General features: G+C 37.7%; 3 protein-coding genes and 1 non-coding gene across 5 annotated transcripts; all 4 read left to right on the top strand.

Annotated features, from left to right (window-relative positions):
* Window positions 1–411: 411 nt before the first annotated feature.
* Window positions 412–484, top strand: trnak-uuu. The gene has a single exon. It is a non-coding gene; the product is annotated as a tRNA-Lys (tRNA).
* Window positions 485–963: 479 nt separating this feature from the next.
* Window positions 964–2,816, top strand: LOC111218434 (low choriolytic enzyme-like). Its single transcript, XM_022740738.1, has 9 exons — window positions 964–1,023; window positions 1,127–1,169; window positions 1,255–1,317; window positions 1,411–1,566; window positions 1,702–1,819; window positions 2,037–2,215; window positions 2,400–2,481; window positions 2,562–2,686; window positions 2,797–2,816. Exons 1-9 carry the CDS (start codon window positions 964–966, stop codon window positions 2,814–2,816), a joined length of 846 nt encoding a protein of 281 aa, XP_022596459.1.
* Window positions 2,817–3,985: 1,169 nt separating this feature from the next.
* On the top strand, window positions 3,986–5,663 carry LOC111218884 (high choriolytic enzyme 2-like). The gene is made up of 9 exons (XM_022741368.1): window positions 3,986–4,057; window positions 4,154–4,205; window positions 4,331–4,390; window positions 4,481–4,633; window positions 4,722–4,839; window positions 4,955–5,133; window positions 5,250–5,331; window positions 5,428–5,552; window positions 5,650–5,663. Exons 1-9 carry the CDS (start codon window positions 3,986–3,988, stop codon window positions 5,661–5,663), a joined length of 855 nt encoding a protein of 284 aa, XP_022597089.1.
* A 1,862-nt stretch (window positions 5,664–7,525) lies between these two features.
* tra2b (transformer 2 beta homolog) lies at window positions 7,526–13,403 on the top strand. Of its 2 annotated transcripts, none has more exons than XM_022741084.1 (8): window positions 7,526–7,629; window positions 10,477–10,622; window positions 10,792–10,954; window positions 11,161–11,349; window positions 11,444–11,559; window positions 12,676–12,798; window positions 12,938–13,005; window positions 13,100–13,403. In XM_022741084.1, the coding sequence occupies exons 1-8, from the start codon at window positions 7,606–7,608 to the stop codon at window positions 13,108–13,110; spliced, it is 840 nt and encodes a 279-aa protein (XP_022596805.1). In that variant the 5' UTR covers window positions 7,526–7,605; the 3' UTR covers window positions 13,111–13,403. The 2 variants fall into 2 exon arrangements, with proteins under 2 accessions (XP_022596805.1, XP_022596804.1); XM_022741083.1 differs by having other exon boundaries at window positions 12,935–13,005.
* Window positions 13,404–16,217: the final 2,814 nt, after the last annotated feature.

Below are 16,217 nucleotides of genomic sequence, written 5' to 3'. Positions count from 1 at the left end.
TGCAACGTAAAGAGAGGATTTACAGCGTTGACACTACTTAATTTAGTTTGCTTTTAAAGTGTTTAGACTCACTCTATTGTTGGTGAGCTACCAGAGTAGTTTCTTTAGTTATTTTCCTTGACGATAATTTGTATCTTTTGTCTGAACTTAGCTGTAGCCACCGACATCAAGCCTGGCAAATTTAGCTAGCTAGCTAGTTACAAGTCAGTTAACGTTAACATCAACCTACCGTAACATCATGTTGTGTTAGAAATGAACGAATGTCAGAAAAACTGGTCATGGTATCTTGTTTTCCTAAAATGCCTTTGTAGAATTTGTTGACCTGTCTCATTGAGAGTGAAATCTGTATTGGATTGAGTATGATTTCGGTTTCCGTTCTCTATATGGAGCGTTTCCGGCGTATTTGTCAGAGCCCGGATAGCTCAGTCGGTAGAGCATCAGACTTTTAATCTGAGGGTCCAGGGTTCAAGTCCCTGTTCGGGCGATAATATTTTCCTCTTTTTCACAACACACTGACAATAAGAATATGATGTTCACTCATGACGTTTTGCGACGTAGCATCTGATATTCGAAGCTTAACACTGCGTGTCAACTGCTGGTAAGCGTAGCTCCAGCAGAAACAAAACAGTACTCCTGGTAGCCTACATGTATGATACACCCAAAGCCTAAAATTGCCAGAAATCTGTGCCAAACATTAAACCATTTAATTTAAAGCTGGGCATCGAAGTGAAGCTGTTATTACACACAGTGAGACCTCACATTATCTTACTGTTGGAGTTGTTGTTTATGAAAGAATCTAACTAATTTGGGCATTAAACTCACTCACAAACAAATAACAGTAACCCTGTAATTTACCTGTGATAATCATGGGTATTATCTCAGGACAGTGACTGGGAACACCTATAAAAGTAGGTGTTAGTGCAGGTAAAATGGCAACACTGAAGAAAATTCTGACCAGCAAAGATGGACCGGATTATCCTCTTGTGCATGGTTTCCACCTGTCTCTCAGCCGTACATTCTCAGGTAAATATGCAAAGGATTGGAGTGGGACTGTGATTTTAACAACTTCAGCAGTAGCTTGCAACAGAACTGTAAACAACTTTGTCTTTTTTTTTTTTTTTTGCAGAAATTTTTTTTCAGCCCAAAATGGGGACCCATTGGCTATAAAGGTAAATGCAATTTTGATTTGATCAAATGTTAATCTAAATGTGACTAGTAAAAGCACACACTGAATATAACCCTTCTTTTTTTAAGAGCATGAAGATCACGGCGATGGGACAGCAATGGATGAAATCATTAAAGCTAATGAGATCCAAGGTAAGTTGCAAAAATTTTACTTGAATTCTTTTGCAGTTTACACATCATACTGTAAATGAGCTCATGTCTAGAATGATTAAATTTCTGTCTCAGCTTCCCGAATCATCGACGGCATTACCAGTCTCAGAGAGGGAGACATTGCTGTTTCTGCCGGAAGGCGCTCCAAAGTCTGCTTTGCACGGAGCTGCCTCTGGTCTAAGTCAGTGGATGGACATGTCTACATTGCATACAGGCTCTCAACTGAATACTGTATGTTTTGTAGTTTTCTAAATTTACATAATTGCAATATGTTATAGTATAATAATTTCTAACATTCACCAACATTGTTTTCAGTGATTTACAAATTGTTTCTGTCCTTTCCATTATATCTAAACCCATGAACAGCTGAGATGGAGACAAAGCTGATAAAGAAAGGGATGGAGAACATAGAGAAAGGTACCTGTGTGCGGTTTGTTCCTCGGACTCACCAGCGTGACTTCATCGACATCCAGCAAAAGTCTGGGTGAGAACCTTTGCCTGGAAAGTTTGATTCCATAATATGTCAGTCTTTTCTCTAAAAATGTTACGTGTTTGGCAAAATGTTTTTCTGTGTGTAAGAGATATGAAATTCAGAGTTGAGTAGCAGCTGTTATTATAAATATGAATTACTCAAGGAAGTGTTCTTCTTTGAGTTTTTCTAATCATATGCTATGTGTCTGGGTGTATGTGCGTTAATTCAGGTGTTGGTCCTACCTTGGTTCGCGTGGTGGAAGACAGACCGTATCTCTCCAGAGCCCTAACTGCCTCCAAGTTGGAGTGATTTCCCATGAATTCATGCATGCCCTGGGCTTTGTGCACGAGCAGTCTCGCTTTGACCGGGACAACTATGTCACCATCATGTGGCCAAACATTTGGAGGGGTAATTTCAAAGGGGCGGGAAGGGGGGTGGCATTGGGCAATGAGATCTCCAAAAATGGTAAATTAAAGAATATTAATAATCAACTGTATCAGTTTTCAAAACAAAGATGCTTTGTATACAACAATAACAATCTGTACAAATGCTCGGTTATTAAGTTTAAGAACTATTTTTCAATTTCCAACAGATCGTTTGAGAAATTTTGAGAAATTTAAGACTGACCATTTGGACCTTCCATATGATTATGGCTCAATAATGCATTTTGGGATGTAAGTATATAACTTTAATTTAGATCACTGACTAATCTTGCGGTATAATTCCTATATTGTAATGTAATATATATGTTTAGGTATGCCTACTCTCAGGATGGGGAGCCAACCATCATTCCTAAGAACAGCAAGAACATAAAGCTGGGCCAAACATCGACTCTCAGCCACATTGACAAGCTGAAAATCAACAAACTCTATAAATGCGGTTGGTAGCAAACATCCTGAGCTAATTTCCTGTAATTATTTCAGAACCAGTAACTGTAATGCAATATAGAGACTGTCAAATGTTTAATTCCTTTCTGTCTCTCTCCACAGGTGACAAGGATGATTACTAGCCAAACTGCATTGAGCCGAAACAGTCGTGTACTGGAAGCTAATATAATAAATTGATATTAAATCATTTAAGAAATATCAATAAAGATTGATTCAAGCTTTCTATCAGCATTTCCTCTGTGTGCATGCGATTGTGTGAGTTTAAACAAGACGTGTTGGTTACATTTAGAAGGCTGAGAAAGTTATAGTAAAGTGGTGCGTGAGAACAAAAGAAACAGCACTAGCATTCATCAGAGCTTTGTTTGAAGTGGTCATCCAAGTGTCACTACCCTGTACAACATAAGTCATTTCATAAATCAGTCAGAAATGACTTGAATGTGAAGGAAATGTATTTCTGCTTGCATGCATGCTTGAATATTTAACACTACAGTAAAATAAAGTATTTGAAGAATGAAAACATGGGTCATGTGATCACATTAAACAAGAGGGGAAAAAAAGGGGAAATAGTCTGTTTTCACCGGATGAAGAAACCATTTATCTAGATTAATGAAGAACAAGTTTGTGATATGACAGAGCATTTAAGGATCCATAATTAAAATCATACACCCCTAACTCAGATACAGAAATTTTATAGTATTTATATTCAGTAACCATGAGGGCGAGATTTAATCAACTGCTACCACATTTAATTCTTCCCTGAGTCATTGCCCTTCAAATTGGCCCTTTGATAAAAATAGAAACAGCATTGGGAGAGGGGGAAGGTTTTGTTTTTATATATTTACCTAAATGACAAAATGATTGCTGTCAAGACAGTTATCAACCGAGTTTATCACAAAATCACCTGTTACCAGTTTAGTCAGACACAAATTGCTGGTCTGTTGGACTGGGTGGACAGTTATTCTCCTGATGACAACTGCTGAGTTGTATCAGCAAAACACCTTTAAGTGTTTCATTTCAGAAAGTGCTGAATCTTAACATGTGTTAAGTACAGGGCACAAGTGAAGGTCAGCAATGGGACCACCTGTTACAGCTCAGCAGTGGACTTGAGTAAATTACATAGACCTGGTTGATGAGGGGTCTTAATCGTGCTTCATCATAGATCATGTGCCCAATCAGTACAGAGCATAGGAGGAGAAGTGGGTATATAGATTCAGTGGAGGTGAGGAGTTCATTTAGCTCTTGCACTGGAAGACCGCAGACTGAAACTTGTATACCAATCTAAAACACAACAATGTATTCTGCCAGGATCCTTCTGGCTATCTTCCTTGGCCTGTTGACCCAAGCGTACACTCTACCTGTTAAGGTCAGTACCAGGAGAAAATATTTTGGATGAGACCCCCTTTTAGTTTTGTCGTGCCTTGCAGCCAAATTATATTAACATTTAACCTTTGTATTACAGAATTCTACAGGAGTCCATGAGGGGAAAGTGAGGTTAAAAAGGAAATACTCAGGTGGGATCTTGGAAAAAAGCTACTTTTACATCATGCATGTGAATAATACTGCACGTTAATGATCATAGAAACTGGAGGAAGACTGGAGGATCATTAAATTAAAACTTTCTTTTTTGTTTCATCAGATGAAATTACAGACCGTGATCAAATGAATGTAATGGATCAAATCCTGGAGGTCAATAGCAGTAAGTAAGCTGTGAATTATATAAAATTGTATTGATTAAACTTTTTCAGTATATCATGGACTCAACAAAATCTTTTGTTTTTTTCATAAGGGTTGCGAGCCCCTCGAGGACTGACACTCAGAGAGGGAGATATTGCCAGTTCATACGTGCGGAGTGCGATAACCTGCCCTGGCAATGCCTGTCTCTGGCCTAAATCAGTTGATGGATTCGTTTATGTCCCATACATCCTCTCCCCACTATATGGTATGAATCGGCATATTTAAAGAGGTGATACAAAGGCATTTTAAGTTTGAATCTTTCTGCAAATAATGCTTGTTTTTTTAAATGGCAGACGACATGGACAGAATCACCATAGAGACTGGGATGCAAGACATTTCCTCTGGATCATGCATTAAATTTGTTCCACGCACTCATGAGGACAGTTTCCTTGATATTCAACCGAGATATGGGTGAGTGTGACTGCAACAAATGGTTTTTAGATGTAGTACCTGTTTTGATATTTACATATAATTCTTGTGTGGTAGTTTTGCATTGTATTGACACGTTTTTCTTCTGTGCCCCAAGCTGCTGGTCATTTCTGGGGCAGACTGGGGGAAGCCAGACCTTGTCACTGCAGACTCCTGGATGCATGTGGTCAGGAGTGGCCGCCCATGAGTTCATGCACGCTCTTGGCTTTGTACACGAGCAGTCACGTTCAGACCGAGACCACTATGTTACAATTGTATGGAAAAACATCATGCCAGGTTGGAATGAGTTATCACCTCGCAATGTTATGTTACTGCCTTCCGAAAGACTTTTTTTACTACTCCTTTTTTCACCAAAAGAGTTTAATGTCCCTTTATTTTTTGTGTTTTGACAGACCACATTCATAACTTCAGGAAACAGGTAACAAACAATCTCAACAGCCCGTATGACTACACCTCTGTCATGCATTATGGAAGGTGAGCTCCTCTTTGAGGCCAGGCAAGATAATTGTATTTTTTTTTCATCTTTTGCTGGGGCATCACTACAATATATTTTATGTATCTTTGATGTAGATATGCCTTCTCTGAAGATGGTGGACCGACAATAATCCCCAAACCAGATCCTTACATTCCCATTGGCCAGCGAGATGGACCCAGTGCTCTAGATCTTCATAAAATAAATGTCCTATATAACTGTGGTAGGTGAACTTACACATTTACTGGCTTGCTGAAAATATAGTTTCTTCCATTAAAAATGATTGATTGATTTTCTTTTTCTCGATACCCCCTTTATAGGTGCCAATGAGTAACTGGATCCAGAGCATTACATTCTGTTATTCTGTCATATTCTGTTAAATCTGCTCTTAGGTCATGTCAGATGGTTAATTATAAGTGCTGGTCTTTGGCAGATAATGTGGAAAAATTGATTTTTAGCAAGTTTATTTTCCCATATTAATATTTTGAATTATTATCACAAATTCTAGTCTTAGGATAATTTAGTAATCGGTCATAAAACTGTCTTAGGAAGAAATTAAGGGACCAGTGAAAGTTGCATTTCTCTAATATAATAAAAATCAGCACTGTGATAGCCTAATGCCAGACTGAAACTGACTAGTTTTTTTCATGCCTGCTGCTGCCAATTAAATCACTGCATCCAATCTCTGAATGAGATTGTTCCATTTTCTGCTTCCTTCTCAGCATCTGCTCACTTTAAATAAAGAAAATGCAAAACAGTAAGAGTTATGGACTGTTTTACACACTATTTGATTATGTCTTGGAGACAAGTGAGGTCTTGCATTGTGGTTCATATGGAACATGTACAGTAGTGCAGTATTACTGATAAATTCAGTCTAATCAGATAGTTTTCTGTTTGGTCCTGTCTGAAAATGACAGCTCCCACCGTGTGCATTTGCCCATGTAGAATGATCTTCTACACAGGTTTAATTTAAGCAAAAAAGGAGAAAAGGTTATTTTTCACCTATATTTCTTTCCCTGCATCAAATTTGGTTTTAAACCAGACAAGTCAAGTGCATCCCTGTACCATTGCCACCATACAATCCAGCCAGTGGCACGTAGAGTAGCTCATGAATGTGCTTACACTGGAGTAAGCCACTCTTAAACCACAGGATAGCAGTCATTTTCTGCTCCTCACTGCCTGAATAAAACTGTAGTGAAAGTAGTGGATGAATGAAAGGCAGAGACATGGAGTAAATGGGTGAGGAAAAGACAGCAGGACCAGACAGCTCTGTGGTATGGTGATAAAAGGATGCATTTGTACAGTTGACAATGTGTAAAGAATCTTTATCTTACAAAATATGGACTTATTGGCTTCGAGACCATGAAACAATAAAACAGTGACCCAAACAAGGCATACATCAAGAAATAATTATTTATTATTATTATATCATTATTTATTTGCAAAAATGTTGTGTAGAATGTCAGCTAAATTAACTGGTTTCATCTTATCTTGATGAGTGGCTATGACAAAATTGGTGTCACAGAGACGATTTAAATATGCAGTTATATTTGTAAAGACCACTAATGAATAAAGTCAATAATTGTTTTTTGATGGCTTAATAAGCTATGAATTTTAAAATTATGCAGTTAATGTTTTCATTTAGAGGACAATGTTGTAAAAGGGGGGGTGGGGGCACCACACTTAACATGCAAAAAATACGCAGTAGGTATTATTAAACTGTTGCTTGATTGTAAATCTTATATAAAAAATATAAGACATTTATTTATCCTGAATAATGTCTAGTAGGCTACTTTGCAATCTCAAAACCACTTCCTAACCAAACTCATTTTATTCCACAAAATAGAGTCTTACTGGAAATACCGACATAAATTTTAAAAGTTGATTCAAAACGGGACTAAATATTTCAACAGATTTTGTAAAGGTCCTATTTCCATTAGACCTGTGTTATGTTGGTTATGTTGTCTACTCTATTAGGCAACTCACAGACAGTCACTTGAATTGCAAGTTATAACTATAATTGTTTTCATTTTTTTTAAAGCGAAAATATGTGGTTTTCTTAACAAGTGTCGTTAAGGAAACTGCATTAGACTACATGAAACTACATTATGGAAGAATGTAATTGCTAATTATGCTATTATTATCTGCCTGCAGCACGTGGGAGGAGCTACCGCCTACAGTTGTTACTGCCGCTATTGCTCACACACAGACACACGCTCCCACACAACTGTGGATTGTAGTTAGCTATTACTTTCATATATTCAGTGTAACTAAAAATGAGCGATAACGACAAAGGTCGGGTACGTATGAGCTTCGTTAAGGTTTTGTCTGTAACATTTTTCTGGTGCTAACTTACGAGTGACTCGGTTGTATGAAACTGAAATGTTCAGTGTTCATGTTGTCTTAGCTAATGTTGGTTAGCTAACGTTAGCTAGCTTGCTGAAGCCTACAGTTCAAACCATTTATGAAAAAAAGTTATTTATGAAACATACATCTGTCATTATAATTTTGTTCAGTTTATAGTTTATTACTAGTACGTTTCCCAAGCATTTGCACAGTAAACATTAGCGTGTGCTAATAATCGTTAGCTAGCCGGCTAACGGTAGCCCATGAACTGGGCCTGTGTGAATGTACGAGAAAAGCAGCACAGAGCCTGCGACGTGAGTGCTAACTTAAGGCAACAACTCAGCCTAACCAGTCTTTAAAAACAAACCCGCGGATCGTCAAAATGAATGTCTGACTGTTTATCGTTAAGATTAATTATTTGCAAGTTTAATCTTAGCTACGTTGTTACATAATGTTTTAAAAGCGGTCAGACTTGTTGAACATGTTGAATATAGGTTAACTAATGAAACAGTCTGCAGAAACCGAAGGGGGGATTTCTGTTTAGACATTTATTCGCTAATTAATTTGACAAACTTTAATGTAGTAATTGTAAGATGGTATTAAACTGTATGTAGATACTATACATAGGATCTCGACTGAGTACTGTGCATTTGTGTCTGCCAACATTAATCTTAATATTTCAATATGTTTTTTCTGTCATTGTGGGCGCAGCAACTTGTGCCAATCAAGCCACAATATTGGTGTTAAACATATTAACGATTTAAGACAAAAACAAACGGCCTCAAGATTTCTTCTTATCCATTTGCATTTACTGCATTCTGTCATTGCATTGTACCTTGGAAACATAGCCATATCATACTGCAGCTATCAGGTAATCAGAGTTAAAGTTTGATTCTTACCCTAGTGAATTGACCATTATGTCTGTACATTTTATAAAATGTAAAACAATTTTCTGTGGTTCAGAAACCACTTTGCAATAGAATACCCATAAGTCCTTTCCAGCATGACATGATTTAGCCTGCATGTACCTGGGGTCATAGGATCGAATTAGGAATGTACAGTGTGTAGAAGGGCAAATGACAGTTTGGGTTAGTCCGGGAGGAATTTATTTAGAGGAGGTTATTTAGACAAACGTTTACCCTTAGACGCTGTTGCCCACATTGACCATGAACATACAGTTTGCACTGGCTTACTTACAGGCATAACCAACTATTTTTCTTTGCACACCAGCCTCCACAGTGTGATCATCTAGAATTGGTCTCATGTGGTTGTTTTGCATTATGGGTAAACCTCACATGTTGTGATTTAGTCAATTAGTTATTTAGAGGCAGTTTGCTGAACATGCTTGAGGATAACTGCACCTTATAATCAATCAAATTTCTGTTTCCTATTACAATTGCTTGTAAATTTTCTTGCCACTAACAGGCACTTTTTCAAGAAAAATGGTCTTGATATAGCTACAGCTTATGGTCTGAAGATTTACTCTCAAGATTTCAGGCTGTTTTATCAGCACTAATGATGCAAGTCAATACAATTGAGTTGAAACAACATCTTGAGGTCGTTTGGACTAACTTAAGATGAGATTTATTTCGAAGAGATGAAGGCACTGTTGAGCAGACATTCACATTCAGTGGTTTGAAATACACTATGATTCCTTAAAGGCCATTTGGAAGAAATTGTACCAACAGGATTCATTTGGGCCCGTACATTTAAAGAAGAAACACAATGTTTTTGCAAAAGACAAACAGAAATGAAAGGTGATCATGTAATCATAGTTCATATAAATCTGTATCATCTTGTGAATATATATAGGACAATATTGTTTGTTCTGTTTTCCTGATGTGCAGATGACCTACCAAAGTGTCAAGACACAACCAGAATGGAAAAATGAAATGAACATATGTTCACATGCATACCTTTCAGTTTTGGCAGCAGTTTACAGTAATCATACCTTACTTTCCTGATATTTACATCTACAACCCTTTGAAAGCTCATAACTGAAAGTGGCTGATAGGATATAACAGTGAACGTAGAACCACTGAAAGTGAAATACTTATAAAACTAACACTGAACATTTATATTATGTGGCCTGAAATATTCCCATGCATGTCATAAGATCGTAATAACACATTAAAAGTTGAATGAGGGTGCAGTTTTAATTGTAGTCATATATTCTTCATCCTTTTCTTTTCCATTAAGGTTAAGGTTGGACCAAGAAAATGCGGAAGAAGTCTCATGTCCACTTTATTTTCAATAATATGAAGCTCAGATGTGTGAAGCTGAATTATTCAATGCATGCTAAAACATGAGGAGGGAAGAAGTATGGGCAGTGTGTGAGATGGGGGAAGTAAGAAGAAGTAAGACAATTGAAGAAAGAAGAATAATGTGAAGTAATGAAGTTACAGAAATGAAGTTCAGGAAGTAATCTGGATAAGGTCACTGCGCTAAGTAATTTTCTGGTCTGTTTGTCAAATGCGTGCATGTTCTTTTTATTGAATTCAACACACATTGGTTTAAAATCATTACAATTTTTACACAACTGACTAATTTGTTTTTTCATCATGTTGACAATTTAAGTATACTGATTAATGTAGTCATATTGATGTCACACTATCCATGGCTAAACAAAATAGCATTAACCTACATTCCTAATTCACAATCCTAAATTCTGTTCTTTTCTGTACTCTTCACAGGATTGTGTTAATACTTAAGTAAATAGAAATATTGAGTCAAATTTCTCAGTTTGTCTTCTCATTGGTACTGACAAGGCGTATGTGTGTGTGTGTGTGTGGTCCGTTCAGGAGTCTCGCTCTGCGTCCAGGAGCGTGAGTCCACGGGGCTCAGGAAAGTCGGCAAGCCGCTCCCCGGCTCTCTCACCAGCCCGTTCAAAAGAAGGCTCCCGCCACTCCCGTTCCAAATCTCGGTCCCAGTCCAGGTCAAGGTCTGGGTGAGTAAATTTAAGTAAGTTTTTCAGAATTACAGCGGCATAAAAGTCTTCCCTACCAATTGTCAGACAGGATATGAAGATGTCAGTCTATCTATCAACTTTAGAAGAATTGGATGTGAGTAGCGATAGGACCAATGTGAATGTTGAAGTATTGTCTCTGTCTGTACAGGTCCCATTCTCGCCGTGGTTCACGCAGACACTACAGTCGATCTCGTTCCCGCTCAAGGTCCTATCATCGCCGATCCCATAGCAGGTCCTACAGTGGAGAGCATCGGCGCAGGAGCCATAGCCGCTCACCCATGTCCAATCGCCGTAGGCACATCGGCAACCGTGTAAGTGCTCAATGGCTAAATCAGCATCGCCTGTGTTCTCGTTGCATGATATCTGAAAATGTCCATTGTAGTTCCCAAACACTGATATGTACTTCAGCATATTATATCTGCCTGACATGTAAAAACTTCATTGTCCTGAGTATTGATGGACTCTTTCAATGGATTATTGTATGGTGTATCCAAATCTTAATGTCTATGAATTGCAGGCAAATCCAGACCCAAACTGCTGCCTGGGAGTGTTTGGCCTGAGCTTGTACACCACAGAGAGGGATCTGAGGGAGGTGTTCTCTAAATATGGCCCCCTTGCTGATGTCAGCATCGTGTATGACCAGCAGTCGAGGCGCTCCAGGGGCTTTGCCTTTGTTTACTTCGAAAACACAAATGATGCTAAAGAGGTATAAGAATATGAGTTGACAAAGACCTCTGCCAAACACATTCCTGAAATATTTTATGGGTCTTAAGTGGTAGTTTATTTTTGATTGCTGCCAGGCAAAGGAACGAGCCAATGGCATGGAGCTGGATGGTCGTAGGATCAGGGTAGACTTCTCCATCACAAAAAGACCTCACACCCCAACCCCTGGAATCTACATGGGCCGACCCACATAGTAAGACATCTGGACCATGGAAACTGTTTCATTCATGTTACCACATTTCATGTGGTGTTTCATTTTAGATCCTCCAGTTAACAGATATGCTCTGATGTGGTGTACTGTTTTTGTAGATCTATTTTAGATGTAATCCATCAAAGAGAAAGATCAGTGCTTATAATTCTTTGAGTAAATTTTGCGAGTGGCCATGAGTGGGGAGAAAATCACTGTTTCCTGTTGGAGGTTAAAAAAAAAATAAAAAATTGTAATTTATTTGTAAGGCAATTTTTAAACAAATAGTGAAGTTTTTACAAAGTTAGAGACATGAACATCAAAATCGTCCAGTTGTCCCAGAAAAGGAGGTTAACTTCAGTTCTGTAGCAGACAAATCCACTAAAATCCCTAGCATTATTAACACTAAAGTGAAAAACAGCATAATATTTGGTAGCTGAGTGAGTTTGGGCTCTCCATCAGTGGTGAATTCTCTGGGTACTTCAGTGTAATTAGAGGTATTAATTAGACTTTTAGCTGAAAAAGATATTGGTTGTGTAATTGTAGAAGTGTGTCATCTGTTGTAGGCAATCAGTTCCTCAGGAATTGTATGTTTGCTATTATAAACAGAAATAAACACAAACCAGAGCGCTTACAACTTCCAGATGTATTGTTAGTTGTTGAATGTCTATTTGTACAAAATTATTACCGGGTTGAATGTAAGGCTTGTTGTTGCTTCCTGTTAAAAGAGTTGTCTTCAGACCTCCAAGTTCTGTTTTCATAAAAACTGAAAAGTTATAAATTATTTTATGAATATACTTTTTAAGTACTGATTAAATTGTATTTCTTTTTTACAAATAAAAGTGAAAATTTAATCATAGATTTTTTACACTTTACACTCAACAGTTTGCCACATGTCGAGTATCATGTCCTTCTACAATTAGAGTAATGGAGCCATTTATATTCACATGCTGAGTAAGAGTGTTAATAACAGACTTATGAGATAAAGACCAACTTACAAGTGAAGTCTCCCTCCTATTCTAACCTCAGTAACGTATAACAAAAATGAGAAATGTCTTTTTTCAGTTGGAAATGGAAAAATTAAATTAGGTGTGAAAGTAATTATTTTCTTCATCCGTGTAGTGGTGGAGGTGGTCCCAGTGGTCCTCGACGTCATTCACGTGACTACGACCGTGGGTATGATCGCGGATATGACCGAGGCGGCTATGATCGCTATGATGACAGGGACTACTACAGATCATACAGGTGACAATCTCAATCCATCAAGTATTCCAGCATATTATGATTGGGGAAATTGATTCTCAACTCATGGTATTTTGGCTTCAGTGTATTTTTAATACCTTCTGAAGTTGACAAAGATGTTAATTTGGTTTTGTTTCAGAAGGCGATCCCCATCACCATACTACAGAGGAGCTTACAGGTCTCGGTCCAGATCACGGTCTTATTCTCCCCGTAAGTCTTTTTCACAAATTCTCAACTGTTTTATGGATTATGATTGAGGTTGCAGTGTGTTGGATTTTTTTCTGATGTCTGTTTTGTTTCACAGGTCGCTATTGAACGTTGCTGTCAAGCAAAAACCCCTCCTCTACCCAAGCACAGACAGGAAATGTTTGAGTGGTATGATTGATTTCAGAACAGATGTTCTTTCTTATGGTGACCTTCACACCTCTGTTTACTGATGTACATGACCAGTAAATGTAAACTGACTCAAGCCGTTCCGCACATGTTTTTAATTTTGAATGTATAGGCGACCCCTGCCGTAAATGTTATATTAATGTTTTGATTTTTTGGATACAAATTGAGTGAAAATTCACCTTTTGAACAGATTAAAAGCGGGATGCATTTTTTCACTTTGACTTGTGCCCCTCCTTACTGCACTTCTACATTGCCTTAAAGCATTTCCTGTTGCAGGGCTGTTATAATAAAGACAAGGATATATTAAGGCCTTCATCTTACCACATTGGTATGTGCCAATTTCTGCAGAATTTTACTTCGGCCTTAACAATAGCAACTGCAGTGCATGTGGATGCCATGTTTTTTGTGTTATTCAACACACACAATTTAAAAGTTTTTCTGGGGAGCCACTATTAAATTGTCAAATCAACAAATGAATAATAATGGGCACAACATGAGCACACGTATCAAGCTGCAAGTGCTTTCTTCCTAGATACTGTTAAAACAGACAAAATGTATCCAAGTTACCAGTTAAGCTTGTGTAAATTTGTACTTATGAATATTTACAAAATATATCCAAAGTGACAATTTGATAATGTCATATAATTGTATCTTCTTGGGTCAAAACACAGGTGTTCTAACATTCATCCATCCATTGGGACAAAGGCAGGACACACTAGACAAGATGAGTTTTCTTGAGATGTCAACACAAATTTAATCACCTTGCATAACAATTTAAAGTATTTCAAGAAAGATTAACTAGAAATAGCCCATTACTTGAGGCAGACTAGAGTTTTAACATGATTTATCCAACTGATATATCAAAAATGGTGAGGCAGCACTGGAATGGATTTGGCTAAGTGCTTTGGTAAAATGTCATCTTGTCTAATAACCCCTAGGGAAAATATTAGAGATACATATTCCCTGAGCCTTGTTCCAGACCTCTGAATCACTGCCCACATCTGACTTTTTTTTCTTTCAGCAATTCAAATAATAATGATGTGAAACGAAATGGCAGTAGAGTCTGATTGTCAGGCTAATATTCCTTGACTAGAAGCTATAAATCTGTGATTTAAATGCCACTGCTCATCAGGCTCAATTTAAACTGAACAAAAAAAAAAACAAAGCATAAATGTACATAAGGAAAGTGTTCTCAGACTTTTGGACCCCACTGTATGTATTAAATGATGACTTGTTGGTACTATTTTTAGTCTTCTAACAAACTTATGAGGTTAACCCATCCATGAGTAAATGCAGCTGAACAAATCAAGTTGATTTCACCAAGTCCAATGTTTAGTGTTTCACTGCTCTCTCCCCATGTGGTTTAGCAAGATCTATCGAGCAGCATCTGGCTGTGGGGAACTGAAGTCCAACATCTACCCCTACTGGGCACAGAGGAGTCCAAACTTGTTCCATCATCCATGACGTACAGTACAGTACAGTATATGACAAAGTGTATGACTTGGTTTATTGTAGTTTTCCATTTTACCTTGTAGTAGGGGAAAAAACTCAGATCCTGAAGTTAAAAGATGAGCAGTAAAAAGAGGTTGCTTCTTTACTTAAAGGGTTGGTTCACCCAAATTATGAAAAAAAAAACATCTTTTTTTTCCACTTATCTCTAGTGGGATCGAGCCATGCAGATAATTTTTGTTTTATTTGTCCATGCTTTGCAATATCCGTTCTGAGATTCCTCCCTTCACCCCAATACAAAGGAGGTGAATGGATTTCATTTGCAGTGCTCACAGCTTGGAAAAATGTTGACGTTTTTTTTGTTTTGTTTAACCATTTCATTTAAAGCATTATAGTATTAAGAGTAAAACATGTTTGTTTCCTGTAGGAATGGTGTTATCAAAGAAATATGTAGGTTACATCTATTCTGTATTTAGCCTATTGCATTTTTCAGCATGTTTTGCCTGAAAAAACAAAAATGTTCTGAAGTCAATAAAATGGTAGATTTCCCTCGGATTTTCTAGAGGTAGTAAAATAAATTTAACACAAACGGAAACTATCATTTAAACCGCAAGTTCCTCAAGACTACTTGAGTAAATGGTTAATTTACACTTCACTTTATTGGACAACATAACAAAAGAATGAACCTTTGAGAGTGTAGGCATGAATAGGAATGTGTAAACTTTATGCCACAGGGGATACAAAGGTACAACAAGAAGCTTGTTTGGGGGGATGTAAACTGTAGTTTTAATTTCTTTTTAATCCTAGTTTATCTTAATGCTCTTGATTGAATGGTTCTTTTACCTGACTCCCACCACCCCTTTTAACAGTTTTCAACAGCTGTCTCCACCTTGGAAACTCCATCAGCCTATTTATTTCCCTCTTCCACCACAAGTCCACATGTTCGTATGTGTGTGTGTTGTTTGTTCTGGTCAGCAGTTCTCTCTGCGTTCCGCAAATGTCACATCCCTCCCAGTCCCAGTGCATTTTCCTTTCTGAGTGGAAATCATTTTTGGGTGGCTGCATGATTTGACAGCATACTGACCTAAATGGGGACAACATGTAACAGGAAAGCATGTAAAATATTTCATTTAAATTCTATTTAAATAGAAATGCACAAATAGGTTCAAGTTTAAAGCAGAAATTGAATGTATAATGTAATCAGATATATAGTGTAAAATGAGTATGGTAATCATTTAGTGCAGTACATGAGTTTTAAAATGAATGGGTAATCCATTTGACCTCAGATTTGAATGAGTCTCATCTGGCAGTAGCAGAAAATCCTGCAACAACTGTGTTAGCATGTCATCAGGAAAGTAACTAAAGAGCTGTTTTGTAAATAGAACGCAGCTTTGACATTCCTCTGTTCACACACTGACGTAAACAAGGAGAGGAATGGTCACTCCTGCTGCTGGCACTCTCTCCACTACAGTAGGGTGGCAGTAATGTTCCAAGGCACAGGCCAGTCACATGTAGAAACACTCAAGTGCTGCAGGCAAAAGCTCCTCCCCTTGGTAACTAGTGTAGGTACAAGACTACAC

This window comes from Seriola dumerili, unplaced genomic scaffold (assembly GCF_002260705.1).
Source record: "Seriola dumerili isolate Sdu_G_001 unplaced genomic scaffold, Sdu_1.0 BDQW01000052.1, whole genome shotgun sequence".
In the NCBI taxonomy this organism is placed as follows: domain Eukaryota; kingdom Metazoa; phylum Chordata; class Actinopteri; order Carangiformes; family Carangidae; genus Seriola; species Seriola dumerili.
This window is presented reverse-complemented; position numbering and strand designations above follow the sequence as displayed.